The following is a 19,919-nucleotide window of genomic DNA, read 5'->3' as shown; positions in this document are numbered from 1 at the left end:
TGTACACTGAAGAAATAGGAGGTGGAAGGAAGAAAAATCACAGCTTTGCCTCATTTGCTCATATTGTAAAGACCTTTTCTATGAAGCTGTATTTCTCCATATCACAGAACAGTGAATATCTTTGCTGATATTTCTAGTATCATCTATCTACTTATTTAGGTTTCATTGCTTGAGAGTAAGTCTTATTTTCAGAAGGTTCTGAATGCCTTCCTTATAGATTTGGGCTGTTGCTACCTCAACACTGCTGTACACAGAACATTTGCTTATTTTTAAAGATCTTGGTTCCTAGGATTAAGTCTTTCATACATAGCTTGAAAGAAAAAAGCACATTAAAATGCAATAAAACTGAAGACTGATGCTGTATAGTGGAGTCTCTTATCTTAAAAGAAAAAGATGTGATTATTGTGTCTTCTTCACCTAAAGTCATTGTCAGAGCACATGACAGATTCTATCTTTTTTCATTTCTCACTGATTTTCTCTTAAAACTTAACTTCATAAAAGAATATTGCTTAGATTATTTGAAAACAGTAACTTAACCCTACAGAGTTTGACCTTATATTTCATTCAAGCAAAAAAAGCTCTACATCAGCTAAATCCAGATACAGTATCAGATTATTAAAATTATTTAAATGAGTCAAAGAAAGAATGGAAATCATGATTTGTTCACCCAAGATTTGAATTCTAAGTTCACTTTTTCTTTCCTTTCCTCTTTCTTCTTTTCTTTTTTTCCTTTTTTCTTCTTTTCTCTCTCTTCTCTTTTCTTCATGGTGACATGAAGAAAAATGAGAGCAGACAATAAGGTCATGAAGATCTGAGTTATGAACGAACATGTGTGCCCTCTGGCACACTGTCAATCATCAGGCTGATAACAGTTCAATACAAGCAGTTCAGCGGCACTTCATAACAGCACTAGTTACAATAACTCATCTCAGCTATGACAGGCTACTTTATTTTAGAGAAAGACACATACTTCGTATGTTAAGTGTAAGGTTGGTGAGTGTATGCAAACAAACCAAATAAAACATTTATACATGTTGTTAATCATGTAGGAAAATCTGGGCGCAGCAGTAGTTATTTACTACTCTGCCCTTAGTTACTGCTTTGAAAATTTGTCTCTCTTATTAGATAACCCACAGAGACTTGCGGTTAAGATTACCATCACATATAGAAAACTACTGCTAATTATCTGAACGTTGAAGCTCTGCATTAAACATAGAATTCCAAAATTATTAAGTCCACCTAGAATAGCTCTGAGAGAGACAAATAGAAAAAAATTCAATGTAGGGAGAGATATTAAACTTGAAATTTACACTTTCCATCACTAAACTGAGGGATGCATGCTACGGGATTCAGAAATATTCAGCAAACGGAGGTAGCAAAAAAAGCAGAAGAAAAAACAACAACAACAACAACAAAGCAGGTAATAGAACTGCAACAATATACAGAGTAATGGTCCCAAAAGATAGGAAAATGTTAGTGATGACTATGCAACAGGGTGAGTTTTACTTTAGGGATATGCTGCTGAAAGTGATGAGCTTACTCAAGTTCCAGTGACTTCAATGAAGATTCATGATTCTCAGCACTGAAGAGAATACATTAAAAATAAGTTTCTCTCTAATTTTTCAGAGTTATATTTTGACAGGAATGATAAACACTATTTCATATTTCTCTGCCTTCTATAAGAACACTTGAAAAAGAAACATCAAGCTGATCAAATGGTATCTTTAAGAAATTATTTGACCCAGGCAAAATGTATACTGCTTAAGAACATTAGTATGCATGAAAAATTGGCCTCACTTTTAAGGATAACTTACAAAATCACATAATTGCATTTTCACAGTGCATTATAGAAAGAAAGAAAACAGCAAGATGAAACACTGATATTTCAGCCTTCAAGCCTTTTATTAGACAGTCTGCATGTATTAGTCTCAGCAGGTTTTCATAATAAGAGTTAATGACAAAGCCCATCCATCCATCCCTTTCATTTCCTCCTTTGTGCAAAGCATTAAGATGATTTTCACTCTCTGAAATATCTTTTCCCCAATTTTCATTTCCAAAATTAACATCACTGTAATAAAGGAATATGCATCTCAGCAAGGAACATGCATGCATTCTAATAAACAAATTTGATAAACTTAGGCACCTGATGAAATTCCTCTTTTAAAATGCACCAGTTTTGGAATTCTGGAATCTCATAGTGAATTCCTTCAGAACATCAGAAGGGATTAGCAGCTCACCCTGTCACAAGTGCCAGCACTTGCAATATTTCTAGGAGCTAAATAGTAAGTCTCTTGGTTCTTAATTGCTGTAAGTGCTGAGTTGAGAAAAGCCAGTTTCAAAAACACTTTGATAAAAAGTGACTGGTAGTTCATCTGGAGACAGAATTTTTTTTCAAGCAGATAGGCATTTCAAGGAATGACAATTAAGTTGCTCATTAGCAAAGATGAATTTATATTTTAAAAACACTTATTTTGGAAAAGAAATCTATATTGGGAAGGCAAAATTAATTTATTGATTTTCTTTGAATTAATCTGTGAGTATCACCTTCTTAAAACTTTGATTTACCCTGTCACAACTATTAAATCTACTAGATTTCATTATAGCCAGCTTTCATTTACTACCAAGCAAACTCTTTTGTTTCTTGTTTGCATCTTTCTATATTCCCATGATACTCTTTCCATCAAATATACTTTTATGTGCTTAGGCTCTTAAAATACATCTTCATTCTGTATGTTATCCTTACCAATTAGAACAGAGAAATAAAACACCAATTAGAACAGAGAATAAAACAACTCCTCTTTGTAAAAGAGGATTCATTAGGTACCTTGTACTACTTCATCCTGTCTTCATTTCCTAGCCCTCCCAGCCCTCCTTTCTTCTCAAATACAAAAATTTCTTCTTCATTTCCTAGCATAATCCACCTTGGTTTGATCTTGGTTTTTAGGTAGCTTAAGGGATACAGTTGTGATTGCTTGGATTTCATTTTTTTCCTTCAGTTCTACTGCTAAGACTGAGTAACAGTAAGCATCAAAGCCATTTTATAAAACCATTAGCATTTCAAGCAACTTCGTTCCATTTTGTCTCAAACCTGGTCACACCTTTGTTTTAATCACGTTTTACAGATCTCCTCAGATTGTTCCCATCTTAGAGTTGAGGCAACAGAAATTCTCTAGAAAACCAAAGCTTGAAAGAGAAATAATCACAGTTACAAAAACTCTAGGAAGACTCTGGACAACTGTCACAACCCTCTATAGTGTCAAATGTAAGGACAGCGTGCTAAACATTGTGCAGTGCTAGATTCCTTGGATTATAAGATAAAAGTCAAACCTTTACTTATACTGACTGCCTAAACAAATGCAGAACATACACAGTAAGAGATGTAACAAAACAGTTTATGAATCAAGATCATAAAAAAACATTTGCAGAAATAAGAGAACCTCAAATCTGTCATATTTTTCCTCCTATAGAGAATACTCTGAATACCATATTTGAAGATGTGAGGCAAAATCGCATATCAAATTTCAGCTTTTTATTAAGCAGCTTTAACTCTTTAACTCATCTTCTACACATCTTAAGTGTATAATCAAGGAACTTCAAATAGTGTTGATAATTCTTACCACTCCTTGTCCTTGAAGAACCATACTTTAGATCATCTTTTTTAAAAATTTTTTCTTTTCTTCCCCCCACCGCCACCCCCATTAATGTTCTCCTTTACAAGTTGGGTTATGGAATGAGAGAAGGAATACAGACTTGTTGTCCAAATAGGAGGTTCATGTCCCCAATAACTCTAGAACCAGTGGTGACATCCATGTTGTGTCCTGACCTCAGAGCACCCACTGCGGGGGAGCTGGCTAGGCACAGCCCCCTGAGTGCCTTGGAAGGTCTGTGCATGCCATCAGCCATGGTGAAACTGGGACATGGGCAAAACTCTCAGGACCACAGATCACACCAGATACTGCCAATGTGTATTTGTGTCCAAGATGCCTTTTAGGAGGATGGTGAAGCACCTTTCTTTTCGTGTATGTCTGTGTCAATCTACTTATGTACACTGTCTGAAACTAGTCAGATGGTGTAGAGTTGTTTGGCACTTGCATTGCCTTACTGAATGTTGACTAAAACTTTCAGTTAGAAAAGAAAGTATTGCTGAGCTGCACCAAAAAAGTGACTTTGCTAGTTTTCTCTGTGGCCACTGAAACAGAAAGAAAATACAACTCTCAGTCCTAAAAATGAAAGCAATTAATCTGCTCTAGATGTTCTCACACTGAATCGGTGTTTAATACAAACTAAAAGGAAAGACTGATAAATTGCTTGCCTCAGATAAGTATCTATCAGTTTAGATACTTATTCAATATTTAATTGAATTTCAAACTTTTCAGGCAGTGGGACCAAACTTCCCTTACTCATTGACCCATCTTATCTTGGAAGAATTTATCACTGCATGTGGCCAATCCTGGACAAAGATGTGCTTGGAAGTAGAGCACCTTACTCTAGTCAACCACATGGATCAAAGTGCTGTTTGAGTGACACAGTGGGAAGGCAGGAGCTGCGCTGGTGGGACTAACTTTTCTTTGGAACTCTGACAGTTAGTGGACAAGGTCAGAAGCATTTTTCTATTCACAGTGTCACAGTGTTTACAAAATCAGTTCCACGAGGCAGAAATCATGGAATCAGCCTGTGTGAAAGTCCTCTCAGTTCTTCAAAATGTTAAGATTTGTTTATGAAGAATTAAAGCATTATCATTACAGCTGTCTTGAAAAATAAAAGCCCCAAGGCAAAGCCAATTCAGCTGAACAAAACATCTGGAATCTTTCAGAGATTTTGTTTGTTTTAATCAATATTTCAATTCAGCAATTCACCTCTAATACCACCTTTATTCTGTATATAAAACTGAATGTAAGGAATGGGAAAACATATCTTTTAAGGGATTCTGCTGAGATGAAAATGAAAAAATTGGAAAAAAAAAGGAAAACAAGTACATATGTGCTGTAACTAAACACACTTTTTTAAAAAAAGCAAGGGTCTTTTAGGGCAGTACAATAAAATCGTAAGACTAGCAATAGTAAATTCTTAATTCTTATACAATGACATTAAAACTTTCAAGGTTTTACTAAATATTTCATCTGTCAATTCTTCAAAGTGACAAATCTGCATGTCAAGGATTGACATGAACATACCCTACTAATCGTCAAAGAGTATCTTGTGCTTTTTCAGACGTATAAGAGAGTGATTACTGTCAGTCAGGTGTCATCCCTACTTTGATGCAGTGAGAGGTTCACTGAGATATAACTGTATTTCTTTTTTGTGATATTTACTTTTACAGCTTATTTGTATTCTAGTAGAATATTATTTTCAATTGGATTGTTGCTTTTGGGCTTGTAGAAATATAGAACACATCCTCTGAGATATTAGATGAACTGGACAGGCTCAGGGGAATCAAAACACTAAGGCTGAAATAATAGTAAGCTCTTTAGATACTCAAAGCTCGATTGAGTATTTTTGAGCTTCACTGAATTGATCCTGAGCAAAGAGGCATCTTTAAGAAGAATGCTCAAGTCCTGTCTCTATAATATCTGATGCATACAACTATTTATTTCTTAGAGAATGCCAAGGAACCAGATATCTGATTTAAATTTTTAATCTGTAGTTATTAAATATATTCTCTACAAATTGAGAGCTCTCATAACTGACAGGTCTTATTACATTAAAACACTTCAGTGAGATTCTCTCTTTCCCTACTTCTCTCTCCAGTGGTCACCACCTTATATGTTCAAGGACACATAATGTTATAAATATGTATAGTATGGTAGGGATGTAGAAGATAAAAGTTTGCAAACAGATTCATCAGATCTTGGTGTTTGCATTGCCAGCATAGATATGAAATATCTATGTAAGTATTCAAAAATATTTACTGAAATATGCAAAATTGAATATTTATCCAGTGACATTCCTCCATGTACCCAATATTTCTTCTTGAATGTTACTATATACAGTTACGTGTCACAGGAAGCTATATTGAAAGCAATAGCCACCTTTCCTCTTATAGATGCTTACTTTAGAGTGAGATAAATCATGCTCAAGACTTCCTTTGATGTAGTCAGTAAAACCCCACCATCAAGAAAGAGAAGCTAGGGTGACTGCTGCAGTGGTTGCACTTTAAGTAACAGGAATGCCACCCACAATGGGACAAATTACAGTTTAACAGCAGGTCTTGCGATATTAACATATTTCTTAGAAAAGAAATCTACATGCTGGAGAAAGTGCAGAGATCTCTTTCTAAGATGTCTTTCCTGTGATAGCATAGAAAAAAATTGCTTACGTTAAGGCAAAATGATAGGTCTGAAAACAAGCGTGAGAGCAAGCATCAGCCACACTTCAAATATGTAAAAGAGAATTTGTAATAACTTCCAACCTGTCAAACAAATACAAATAAAACTAAGGTAGAACAGGAAATTCAGTGACTTTTTTTCTCTTCTATTAATTTTTTGGTTTTCAATGAAAAGCCCTCAGATATCCTTCCATTTCTTCCCAGTGCAGCATCTGTTACGTAATTCAATTCTGGTTTATAGTTTCAGTAGCTGTGATAACCTCTATTCCCTATTTCCACTTCTTCAGTTTTTCTCTGGATGTTGCAGACACTGCAGAAGTTCTGCCTGTGTTTTCTAAATGGATTTATTCCCTACAGCCAAAAAGCACAGAGCTAATTATCAGAAGAATATAAATCTTTTTCTGTGAACTAAGGAAACATTGCAACATTAAAAAAGGCAAATCAAAGGAAAAAGATAACCACTGAGTAACAAAACAACTGAAAATAAGAGAACTCCAAGGGATGTGTGGAAAAGCGTACCTTCCCCACGCCTCCTACAGCAGAGATTCAGTCTGATTGTGTCTGTATGGAAAGGGATATTTTAAGATGAAGTCTAAGAAGTTTCTATAGCAATGGCATCATATATGTGTCACTGTAAGATTTGTTGCCATTAGATCGGCATACTCAGAAAATATGAACTAGATGGTATGCTTTAAAGTATTTTAGTATCCTTTACCATGATGTGCCTTCTTTTGTCTTGCTACATGGTGTCCTGTACCTTTCTCCCTCATATGACCACACCTTCTCTGGATATTATTTGTAAGACCATTCATGTTCTTCAGCTACACATAGGAAAATTTTCAAGTTGAAAAGATTGACTCTTTAAGATTGGTCTTTTCAAGACAGCTGGTCTCTCTAGAATGGTCTCACTGCATCGCTACTGTCAAGAGATTTCAAATCTTACCTGAAGAAACACTTCATTCCTCTGTACAACAAATCTTGGTACAACTTGGAAGGAGGAGACTGCAATTTGTGTAGAGATTAAATTCCAGGTGTACTGAGTTAAACAGACTATACTATTGACTAAAGCAAAGTCTAAGGTTAAAAATGTGCAGCTAGCGAGTCAGGGGAGGATTTTCATTAGTTGTTAATTCCTTTCCATAGCCCACAAACTCCTAAAACAGCTAGGCTGGAAAAAAAAAGACTCGTTCTTTTAGTAACACTTGAAGAACACAGTTGGTATATAAAGCATTAAAGGGATGGAAATCCATGTAAATCATTTTGTGACTGCTAATAAACTTTTTGATAACATAGTCCCTCTGAACTCCCTATTGAGCACAATTCTGAACTGAATCACACTGTCAAAATGCTCAGAATAATGTTGTGCACAGCAGAATGCTTCAAATCTAATGAGTATTTCCATGTCATAAATAACAAGAGTCTTCTGTTCACTGATCAGTGAAATGAATTAGATGGTTCATGTATCAAAATCTAAATACTACCTCTTCTGGATCACATTGGAAACTCTCATTTAAACAACCTTTTCTCCCATACAGATCAAACTAAATTAAACTAGAAAACAGTAAGATACTGAGCTGTGCTATTCAGCTGAAGGAGTGGAAGGCAACAGTGAGCAGATGAGGGGAAGACCAAATAACATCTAAATATGGGCTGCAGATTTTCATTGGATAAATGGCAGAGTAGCTTTATCATACAGACACTTAATAGAACAAGTAATATTTTTAGCCACCTATATGAGACAGTATAAATGTACAGAAAACAAGTCTAAGCAAATTATTTAAAACCTGAAAGATGCTTCACATTTGTGCCTTGATTTATGGATTCAGCCAAATATAGATTGAGTGCCTGGTTCATTTCACTGTAATTTCAAACAACAAAACACAGTTTTATATAAACCGGGAAGTTAGCTATATAAAATGAATGGTGTTGTACAATTGCATTAGCCTAAGTTTCCACTGTGGTTTCATACAACCTTTCCACAATAGCTGTCTCTTCCTACATTTCAATGAGAAGAGCGATTGACATCCAAAAAATGTTCATAATTATTAATCATAAAATGGCACCTGTAGTATCAAAATTTCCCCTACCATTATAATGAGAAATGTGTGGTGACATTTAATGTTTATAGAAAAGAGATGATTTTGCAAGGAAATAAAAATAAGCTTATTTGCACTGTTTTGTTTTCCATGCTTTTAATTGTATTCCTGTTAGTTTAAAACATTTGACTATTTTTATTCAATGAGTACTATGCAACAAACAACATTTTCACTAGGATGTTTTCCATTATAAGATTTTTTTTTTCACTTTTATGATTTTGAAAGTAAAGCAAAAAAAATGGCCTTATAGTTTAAATTTATTATGAAAATCTGAAAAGCATCCACATGATTTTTTTATAGATATAGTCTCAGTGTTGGGTGGTTGGGGTTTTTTCTGGTAGGCTGTGGGTTTTTTTGGTGTCCTCACTCTCTTTAGAAAACAAGACCCCAATTCTTCTAAGAAAATCCTCATATTTTGACCACACCCAGTTATTCCTGGTCCACATTAAAGACCAGCATTATAGCTAAAGATTAATTCTCCTTATTTATTAATCCCATAAGATCCACACATACAATAAAAGGTGTTTTTTTTTCATTTGCATTAGCCTTTGAAACCTTTCCGTATAATCTAAAACTCCTCGAGCTAAAAAAAATTAGCATCACAGATAGATTAAGAGCCTCAACTCATCTGATATGTGGGAGATAAGAAATGCAACATTTAGTATTCATTTCCTTCTTTTAGTGCTCCTGCTGAAGGCAAAATCAAATATACTCTGCAGACCACACAGTTACACCCACATATTCCAGGGACGTAAATGGTCTTTTTAATTCCTGATTTTAGTAGTATTGAAGTATCATCTCTCATTACTTCATTAATTCAAACTGAAAATCACATTAGCATGTTTTCTTCAGTCTTAAAAGTAGGACTAACATTCCTTATATGAGCTCCTTGTTTCTTTAATTTTGCATATATGGCCTGGCAAAACTTGCAGGAAAATATTTCAAAAGAATGAGGCAAGGTGGGAAGTGCTGAGGGTAGCTGGACAGCCTGAGGTGTGTGACTGAACGTAAAGGCCAGTCAAAAGAATTTGAGACTTAAAACCTAGATAAGACGCTCCTATGAATGGACTATGGGGTTTCCATGAGTTTGCAGGCAATTCATCTCTGAGCTGCAGTGCCCCTCTCATAGGCAAGCAACACAAAGTTACCAGGTTATGGTAAGGTTTGTCTCCATGGTAAATAAGATAGTGGGAAGAAACAGAAGGCTCTCAAAGCTCCCATTACATTGACACTATTAGTCTCTGCTGCAACTGATAACTGCTCTCTACCACCATGTTGGATGTCAGTGCATGTAATGATAAGAAAATTCTACTTAAATCAGCCTTTCATCTTCCATTTAGTTCACCATTACATAGTGCAATGGGGTCAACCTACAAACAAATACACATACCGATTATTACAGTCATAAATATAGGTACTAAAAAATACCTAGTCTGACTCTTACATGAAATGAATTGGAATCAGATACTTCCATCTTTGTGAAAAAAAAAACCAAAACTACAGCAGATACAGAAACACAAATGTCTTTTTTTTTTTTTTTCTCCTGAAGTTACTCCAGATTCAAAGCTGAAGGCCAGAAACTGAAAAAAATTCTGGAAGCATAAAAATTAGACTCTTCCTGTTAGGACGCTTTATTTATTCATCAAAGTAATTTTAAGCACACTACAGCTTGATACTGCAAGCCTGGCAAAGATCAAAGACTACCAGAACCTAGAACATCTCCAAGACATTAAAAATGAACTGTGAATTAAAAAGAAAAGTTGCATTAAAGGAGGATAAAGCTGGAAATAAATTAATGTTCTACAATAAGCACTAGTACTACCTCGATGCTTGCTGAAGTTTTCTAGTATAATATCTGTTCAGTTCAGTCTGTGTTTGACAAAAGGAAGATACTTTTCTCAGTGGAAGACCAAGGGGTCTTGGGCTGTAAAAAGAGATTAGAAAGGAAAAAGGGAAAAAGAAAGCTCTTCCACTTTTTCTAATGTTAAATGGAACTCCTAGAAATGTTCAGTGTGTTTGTTTCAAGTGGAGTTTTTGTTGGGAAAATTAGACATTGTCTTGGGATTTCAGGTCTGATCAATGCTATATGCTTTCTAAAAGATATCAGAAGGCACCAGGTCATGTTGCATTATTTGTTCTTCTTTTAAGAAAAGATATGTTAACTAAATTTCTAAACTTACCTATTTTGAAGAAGAGATATGAAAAACTAATAAAAATGCTCAAAGCTCAAGGCCGCCTCTATCATTTAGACAAAGTCCTTTTGTCTTCATAAAAATATGTCTCTGTTTCACAGCTGCTATATAAAAAAAGACCGGATTTTGATGTCCATTGCTTCAGTAAAAATCATTAAACAGCAGCTCTATGATCCTTAAAAGAACTCTGCCCTGAGAGATACTTAAATCACAACTTTTGCTGTTGAATGTCTGCCCTGAAAAGTCTTAGAAAAGAGCAAAAGAAGTCTGACCTGCTGTCGTGGTTTAACCCCAGGCAGCAACTAAGCACCACGCAGCCGCTCACTCACTCCCCCCCCACCCAGTGGGATGGGGAAGAAAATGGGGAAAAGAAGCAAAACCCATGGGTTGAGATAAGAACAGTTTAATAGAACAGAAAGGAAGAAAATAATAATGATAACACTAATAAAATGACAACAGTAGTAATAAAAGCATTGGAATGTACAAATGATGCGCAGTGCAATTGCTCACCACCCACCGACTGACACCCAGCCAGTCCCCAAGCAGCGATTCCCCGCCCCCACTCCCCCCAGTTTATATACTAGATGTGACGTCCCATGGTATGGAATACACTGTTGGCCAGTTTGGGTCAGGTGCCCTGGCTGTGTCCTGTGCCAACTTCTTGTGCCCCTCCAGCTTTCTTGCTGGCTGGGCATGAGAAGCTGAAAAATCCTTGACTGTAGTCTAAACACTACTGAGCAACAACTGAAAACATCGGTGTTATCAACATTCTTCACATACTGAACTCAAAACATAGCACTGTACCAGCTACTAGGAAGACAATTAACTCTATCCCAGCTGAAACCAGGACACCTGCAAAGATTCCAGAGATGCTTCAAAGCCTCATATGCTAAAAAGCAGCAATGTAACCACCATCACTCTGTGAGCTTATGAGTTGACAAATCAATACAGTAAATCACTCCCAGACATCTCTGATTTGGGGAACGTGTTCAGTGAAACAGCACTGGAGAACTGTGCAGTGAGGAGGACACCAAAAGTGCATTTTTCATCTATGTCACAACGTGCAATATGGTGCCAGGCTGGGACAGAAAACAGGATAGTGGTATTAGCCATGAGAGGCAGGGCTTACAATTCCAGCTGTAATGTTACAGTATATTGCTGTGTTGCTTCGATGATTCGGTATGCATCGTGCTGTCTAAACCTCTCAGCCTACTCAGTTTTCTAACCAGGCACTGCCCTGCCTGACAGAGACATGCCCTTAGCAACACTAATCCTTTACTACTCGTCATCCTCATCTCCCAAGGGAGAAAAAGGTCAAGTTCTCAAAGAATTTAAACAAAAAAATGCTTAATAATTCACATACGAAAATTTCTCTGATATGTGTTTCTAGAAACGTGATGATTTTAAATTACAAATCCTCTGATGAACCTCTGGTCTTCACGAGTAAGATTCCAAAATACAACAGTGATTCTTTAACCCTTCTTCAAAGACTTTTTTCCTCCAAAGCACATCCAAATATATTATTCCTGCTCACCAACTCTTTGGAAGGAGTGCTTACATCTTGTTGCAGTGTAAGAATACAATAAATTATAAGCTTCCAATAATTTACAGTTAAGAAAATTGAAATAACTTCCTAATGTACTCATCTGAGAAAATAAAATGCACTGAATGGTGTCTACCCTTATCTACGGATGTGCATATTTGTTTGTCCCTTATGTGTAAACTATTTTTGAGAAATGATGCTTCCAGTGAAAACTGACTTATTTTTATTTAATCATTGTCTGAGTCTCAATTTACTTGGAAATATGCTTATGTCATGGGGTCAAAATCAGACCTACAACAACCCTGTTTGAAACAATGCCTAAAAAGGTGGAAAGTGCTGCTTAGATTCTGCATTCAGTTCAGCCAATATAAATACAAAACTGTCTTGCTCTGGGAACTAAAGCTACCATAAAAGTTAATCTTCCTTTCTTTCTTGACAAGTAATACTGTATTTCACAGTATCCCTACTGATTTCCTTTAAAGCTCCTGGGGCTAAGGTAATACTCCCTTACTCTGACTCATTAGTCAGATTGGATATTTCATTGTCTCAGATACAGCTTTTAATAACAGTTCACAGGTCAACAATGGGAGTAAAAATTTTAAAACTGTGTCCCTTTTGAGAGCTATAGATATTCATTAAATTAAGGCCATTACCCATGTGCTGCTATGTGGAACCAAATTCTCCTGAATGTGTATTTTGCTGGATTAAATAAAGGAAAACTATTTGAAATAAACAAAACACTAGGATTCAAAGGAAAAAAAAAAGATAAATGTAAGCTACTGAACATACAGCTAGATAGGTTCATATATCTATTTCACCCATATACAAATACTAGAAAACTTTACACTTCTGCCTTAGACTTAAAGAATTTCTCTGAAAAGTCTGTTATGTCTGAAGAGGGGAGGTGAAAAATCTACATCTTGTACATTGTTTGGAGCATCCTTTGAAGTTCAGCAGACTCTTAAGTAAAACATTCAAGCAAATCTTTGAAAATTTAACATTTCTTCCTCTAGCTGCATGGAGGTCAGATAATTTGCTTTGAGGCTACCTGAAACCAATGAAGTCTGTAACTTCTACGTTAATGTGAGGAGTTGATTGTTTTTCATGCAGTCAGTAAGAAGAATCAATGTAGAAATACACGGTCTATTTTAAGCTGTGAAGTAGAATAAGTTGTTTCCTCAGACTTTATTCTTGAATGACTTCCCATAGAAGTAGCATCAATGATATCGATTTGTGAAAATTTCTTTTTAAACTACTCGATCCTAGAAATACAGAAGTCCAGAAGATATCAGCTGGCACCTGCAGCTTCTCTGCTGCAGGTTTTTCTGTTGACAGCCCAGGACAGTAGGCTCCTCCACTAAAAATAACCAGGGAATTACAAAACCCACCATGAGTCATCTATACTTGGGCTGTGGCCCCTGCTAAGCCATACATTTGTACAGTACCAGCCCTCTCCCCTCCTCTCTACCTTAGGCTAGCTAAAACCAATAAGAGCACCAAGGGAACAACGGAGACGGCTTCCAGCTTTTGCTGGGAAGCCGCAGCAGCCAGCTGACAGGGTCTGTGCTGCATCAGCCCGGAGCAGCTGGAGGGTGCTGGCTCCTGGCTCCAGCTGCCCCTTGCCCTGGCCAGGTTAGTCCATCCCTACAGCAGTGGGAGTGCTTCCCTTGCCACCAGCTGGCCAGGACCTCTTGTCCTCCTGAATATCGTTATGTCTTTGCTCATTTGTAACTGGATGGAATTAATTAAATGCCTGAGTAAGGTCCACTGGAACTTCCTAATGAGATCCTTTGTATCTTGGCCTTGTCACAGTCAGCGGAGGTAGTTACTAATGGCAGGTTTCACCTTCCTTATATGTCTGCATATTTTTTTTTGAGAGGCTTGTTTGAAATCCTTGGAAGAGGCCCCCCCTAAGTGGATTAAATCCTAAATTATCTTTTTTAATGACAATGTCTATATGCAGGGCAATTAACATTGATCCCACAAAAATAATCTTCAACAAACGTTTTTAACCTTTGATTGTTCTTCCTTTCCCACTGTGATACCTAAGACTTGCTTCTTTTTTATGACAGGAACAGCTTAAGCAGCAGGAGGAAACATGTTCAGATCAGCCGAACAGTAAAATGTATCATGCCTTTCACCTCAGAATTCTTGCTTGCCTCTTTAGAAGCACGTTTAAAAATAACACTGTTTCTTCTGACTCATAAAATAAACCAGTACTGAGTGTTGACAAAGAACACCACCATCATGGCTAGAACAGGCATAGTGAGTATGCTGTGCTTCAGCTTCAAAATATCTCCTGCAGCGGATTGTATTCTCTTACAACTGTCACGGAGGACATGAGAAGTATCTCAAAATCTCACCGCACTAGCAAAGCTTTGACTAGTTATACCCAGGTCTCTTCTGGTAATATTCTGTTTGCCTGGTGAGCTTTTGCACTGCTGTTAAACAATTTGTAATTTTAATTTAGCTGGATGGTGAGTTGGATATTGCAGCCTCCATAAACAGCTGTAATGTCAACATCTTTCATTTGTATAAATGTTGAGGGGGTTGATTTGAAGAATACTGTACTTTTGCAACTAGTTCAATGGCCCATAATTTTGATTGGATTATCATTCCGTATACAGAGAGGTCTGTACAAAGAATATGTAGTACAATTCAAGGAGAAAACCCCCAGTGTAAATGCAGCAAAATTCCCTTAGAAAATGAGTTTTCTCTGTGACTGCAAACCTTAACATAAAAGTTCATGCTTGGCTATAGTATCCCTTTTATGATCCTGCAGTTTTATTGGTTATATCATACTTTAGTAGTATGATAGATAATATTCTTAAGCTTCCTGAATGTGGACAAGCAACACGAACATTAAGAGAAGACACCAATACATACCATGAACTATGATTTTAAAAAGATGGCTTTTTATGCTAGATTACTGTTTTTCTTCCACAGTGATATTCAGGAGGAGGAGAAATGTCTTCCTCATTCTGCCTCCATACGACATTTCCTCGTCGTATTGTTCATTACTGTGCCATTGGTGGGTATGGTGTTCACTCGCAGTTCAATTTTTAACAGACATGATGACTTTAGCTAGAGGCAGTTTGCTAACTTGTCAAACTTGAAATGGTAGATTCCTTCCCAGGTCATCTCCTCTTCCTTGCATTTTCTACTAATCACAAATCTACTGATCTGCTTTCACTGACATTAACTTTAAATCAAGAGATACTCAAACTGCATGGAAATATCTTGGTATTGCAGTTTGAGCTAGCAGGAGTAGCTTCAGTATGACTTCCCATGACTATGTGTTGTTTAATTAGATTTTATTCATACAGACACTGCTAAATAGAAACTCTATAATACTGACTTACAAATCCCTATAAGCAACATAACAGGTCAGCTAGGCCGATCTGCAATACAATCTGGGATACAATAATGAGAATAATTTTTCCTACCTCCATGCAAAATTCTTGCTTTCATTTAAAAAATTGAATAAGAATAGTAAATCATTACTCAAATGTCTTCTATTTACACTACCTTTAAAAATCTCTTTAAGATCCCTGTAGCAAGGATTTAAAATAACATGAAAATAATGTCTGAAAAGTTTATTAGTATAATAAAATTATACATTAAAACATATCTAAAACATGATATTTCAAACAAATATTAGATGGAGAGTAGAAAAGAATCTCAATGGGGATAACTATTTAGTAAAACTCTGCTCAGGTCATATGTAAAAAATAATTAAATCCCTTTGTCCATCCCAAGGGTGGAAAAAATAATTAAGAATTTAACTACTGGACTTGAACCCTTCAGAGACAGTATCCCAACAGAGAATAAATGTCTCTTTTTAACTCATTTTAGGTAGTGTGGTTGGTTTGATTTTCTTTTATTTCACCTCTTTTGTTTCCTGTTTAACAGAAGTATTTGATTGTGTATTATTAATTTCACTGCATGTAATAAAATGAGATATAATTATGTTTTTAAGGCTACTCTCCATGTTGCAACATACTTAATGTGATAATTACTGTATGCAATCAACAGTGATAATTTAAGTGCAAACTACTCACACATATCTAACGCAGCTGCTCTTTATTTTCCACCAAAGTTAGTTTGTAAGTTAGTTTACAATTAAAACTAAACAATCTTAAAATGGTCATAATTACAATATTTGGGTGGTACAAGATACACCTTTGAATAACGCGATGAGAAGATACTTTGAACTTTGAGTCAAAATTAATGTTTATTTTTGCAGCTTATTCATTTTAAGTAATGGGATCTATTTTTGTTTTCCTTTTTGAATACATTATGAAAGAGAAGTTATTTTCAAACAACAAATTTACTTTTTTTTTTAATCTACTTGCCCTCTTTATGGATTTGAGATTTTCTAGGAAAAATAGCTGTATAAATACATCCCATTAATTACAGCTACTTGATGAGGGGACTATTGTCATTTGTAGGTGTTTGGACTAATCCATGAAAAAATCTCCTAATGTCTGTCAAAAGGCTCATTGTTTTTTTATTTCAGACAGACTTAGCCTAAGTTGTGTCTTTAGATGTTAAAGACTATTGAAGCATTTTTTTTTCCAGGCTTTTGAATTATTCTTATAATATCCAGAACATTTGAGAAACAATTTTTAGCACTTTATTTTCAAGGATGAAATATGATTTATCATTAAAATTGAAGGCAGTCAACATGTACATTGGAAAGAAAACAGAATTTTTAATGCAGTTCACCAAATTAATTTCTATCCCAAGATTTTATTAGAGATACTGAAGAAAGAGAAATTAATAGACATATGACAAATAAAGTGCACCATGATTTATACTTGAATAGCCAGAACTCCCTACACAGATACAGGGAAGCACAAATACACAAACTCTCATTTGCAAAGGTTTCTGCTGCATCTAGAAGTGGTATATTTGGCCATTGTGTTGGAACACCATTAAAATGCCCAATGGCATTAAAATGCATAGCATGCACAGGGAGGTGAAATATGTGCTTTTGCTGCACTGATCATTAATTTCTACATTTTATTCAGAATCATATTATGATTTAAAACTTGCTTTTACAAGCATTTAATCCTTTTTCTTTTTAATGAACAACAAATGAAACAGCCAGTTTTCAAGGAACATATCAGTTTTCATTTGTAACTGAATAACTAAATAGTTGTTTCTTTTTTTTCATAATTTTTTGGTCATCACACATTTAGTGAAGAAAATGCCATTTTTAAAGAAAATTGATTATATATTCTGTACCTGTCTACATAAAAAGATCTATAACTTATATAGTCATAATTTTGCATTTTATTCTTACTTTGTACAGGTTGCTAATTCATTTTTTTGGTGCATATCATCCCATCAGAACAATAGGGTAATATACTGATAGCTACCAATAGGCATGGCAGCAAAATATGAAAATAGCTCTCACATGGAGAATATCAAAGAGAAAGGCACTGTATGTGACAAGGGAAAATGGAAAGAGGTTTTAAAAAGATTTTCTGTGGCTTTTCAGAGAAACTTCTTGTGGAAGAGAAATGGTAAAAGCATTTTTAAGAGACTAGAATAATAAAAACCAGCACTGAACTAGGAGGTGTGTGCGAGCTCTTCCGATCTACAAGCCGAACAGCAGAACGTCAGAGTGCCAAAGTACTCTGCTGGAGCACATGTACCCTTACAGATATCAGATATTCAAAATAAAAAGTTTGGTTTATTACCTTAATCAGAACCTGAATATGTCCCATGGCTTTTGATGACATGAAGTACCAGAAGCTCATCACACAAGTCCCACTTGATTCTTTCCATCTGGAACTCTTCACATGGGCTTTTTCATTTTTTAGGCCTATTGCAGTGGCCTCAAGGTACAGGAATTGTCCTGAAATTAAATTATGTATTACTGAAAAATTGTTTTAGACTTTCAAATTAGGTTCCAAAACTCAGCAAAGTAAATGCAGAGACATATTAAGTATACTTCCCATATAGGTCCTATACTAATGAACCTCGTCTTAGGGTAAAAAATGACCAGGTCACATTCCTTGTGTACTTGTTATATCAGGAATAAACTGGGAGCAGCTTAAGATTTGGATGGGCCTGTGTGGAAGAGCGAGAATGATTCCATGGTGCCCAGCTACTCTGATTACATGTCCTTGCTCAATGGCATTAGTTGCTATTTTGACAGCACATCATACAATAACCACACTGTGATAAATTTCAGGATGAAGTTTTCTGAAAGATAACCTTCAAAATAGCAAGTCACACTATACAAAAAAATTGTGAAATAGGCAAAAAACCTTCATACATTTATAAATCATTAGGTATCCCTAATGATTCATATTACCTTTGGCCATCTGTACTCTTTAATATATGAATACTAACTCACATTTAAATTATTTAATCAGAGAAAATTGCAAAAACAGATGCCGACAGTTAATATTATCCAACACTAATATGGTCCTTGAGTTTTCCATTTTTACTTTTAATCAGAAGTATAATAAATTCTGCAAGTTTTCAAATTCATGTTTTTCCTTGGTACAAAACCCAAAACTGTAGTTCACGTAAACATAAGTGTAGTATAAATAACACACTGTTAAATTATAATTGCACAACTACTAAAGTTTGCATATGAATTAGAGAAAAAAATTTTACACAATTAGAGATAGAGTAAAATGGGTTCATTCTAACTTTGACACTTCTCTGGCTAAGTTACAACCATATATGTTTGCCATAATTTCATGGGATGAGAAATTTGCTTTTTCCCTGAGGTTAAGCATATACTTAACAAGTGTAGTGACATTTTCATGGTGATAGTTAAAAAATTATATATAATTAGAAAATGCAAATAAACTTATTTTTTCTACATCTGCTATTTTGTGTGTTAAAAAAAGCGATGTACTTAAAGAATACAAGATATAAAAAGCATGCCATATCAAAGTCTACTAGGAAGAGGTGGCTAGACTGGGTTGAGTGCTGGGCATGCTGATGTTTGTTAACGCCTGTTTAATATTAGGCAAATGACTTCTGTTTGGAGGAAACCAAAGCAAAGCAACCCAACCCCAAAAACTTTCATAGTCTTCTGTGGAAGGAAACTTGACTGACTGAGGTGGCAGGCAAGGGACACTGAAAGGCCCCTTGATCTGAATGACTGGGACCAGCACTGTGGGACAGTGGACTGATCACATTTAGTCAAGCTTGGCTAGGAGATAATAGGACAAATCACTTAATTCCAACCAGAATGGTGTAGTTCCAGTCATAAGCAAATTTTCAACATTTTAATGTTGAGAATGGAGGTGCTAATAGGGGAGTTAGAATTAAGCAGTTGCTAGATGTAAGCTCAAGAGCTGTGGTTTTGGAAGTAAGCGCTGAAATTCGTCTTTGTACAAGGACCGATCACTGAATACTGCAGTATCCTCTACCACATATGACAAAATTTTAACAGCTGAGCTTAATTTTGTTTTGGTTCTTTCATAATGAACATGATTATTAAGTGCTATCAGTTCTAACAATATGGCCAGACACCACCTTCACCTTTAAAAATTTCACCACATTAAAATTGTGAAAAGTGAAATTAATTTTAAATATATTTATTTGAGAACACAATTTCAAGACTATAGAGCAGCTCTTGAGTAAGAAATGGAGAATGTGACCTATTTGATCACTCACCACAACAAAACCAATTAACTTCGAGATTATAGGATAAACTTCCAGGCTTGAGAATTAGATCAGCAGCAATTTTATTCATATGTGGAGCAGATTAAACATATATACCATGGAGA

General features: G+C 35.6%; 1 protein-coding gene across 1 annotated transcript in view; it reads right to left on the bottom strand.

Moving 5' to 3' along the window:
• MALRD1 (MAM and LDL receptor class A domain containing 1) overlaps positions 1-19,919 on the bottom strand; it is a 295,191-nt gene that overhangs the window by 122,091 nt on the left and 153,181 nt on the right. Inside the window, exon 27 of the mRNA XM_010562756.1 lies at positions 17,865-18,022. Within this exon, the coding sequence (XP_010561058.1) occupies positions 17,865-18,022 (158 nt within the window). The remainder of the gene's footprint in view (positions 1-17,864; positions 18,023-19,919) is intronic.

The sequence above is a fragment of the Haliaeetus leucocephalus genome, unplaced genomic scaffold (genome assembly GCF_000737465.1).
Source record: "Haliaeetus leucocephalus isolate CR32 unplaced genomic scaffold, Haliaeetus_leucocephalus-4.0 Scaffold0, whole genome shotgun sequence".
NCBI classification, from domain to species: domain Eukaryota; kingdom Metazoa; phylum Chordata; class Aves; order Accipitriformes; family Accipitridae; genus Haliaeetus; species Haliaeetus leucocephalus.
Note: the sequence above shows the minus strand (reverse complement) of the source record. Positions and strands in the feature narration are given on the sequence as shown.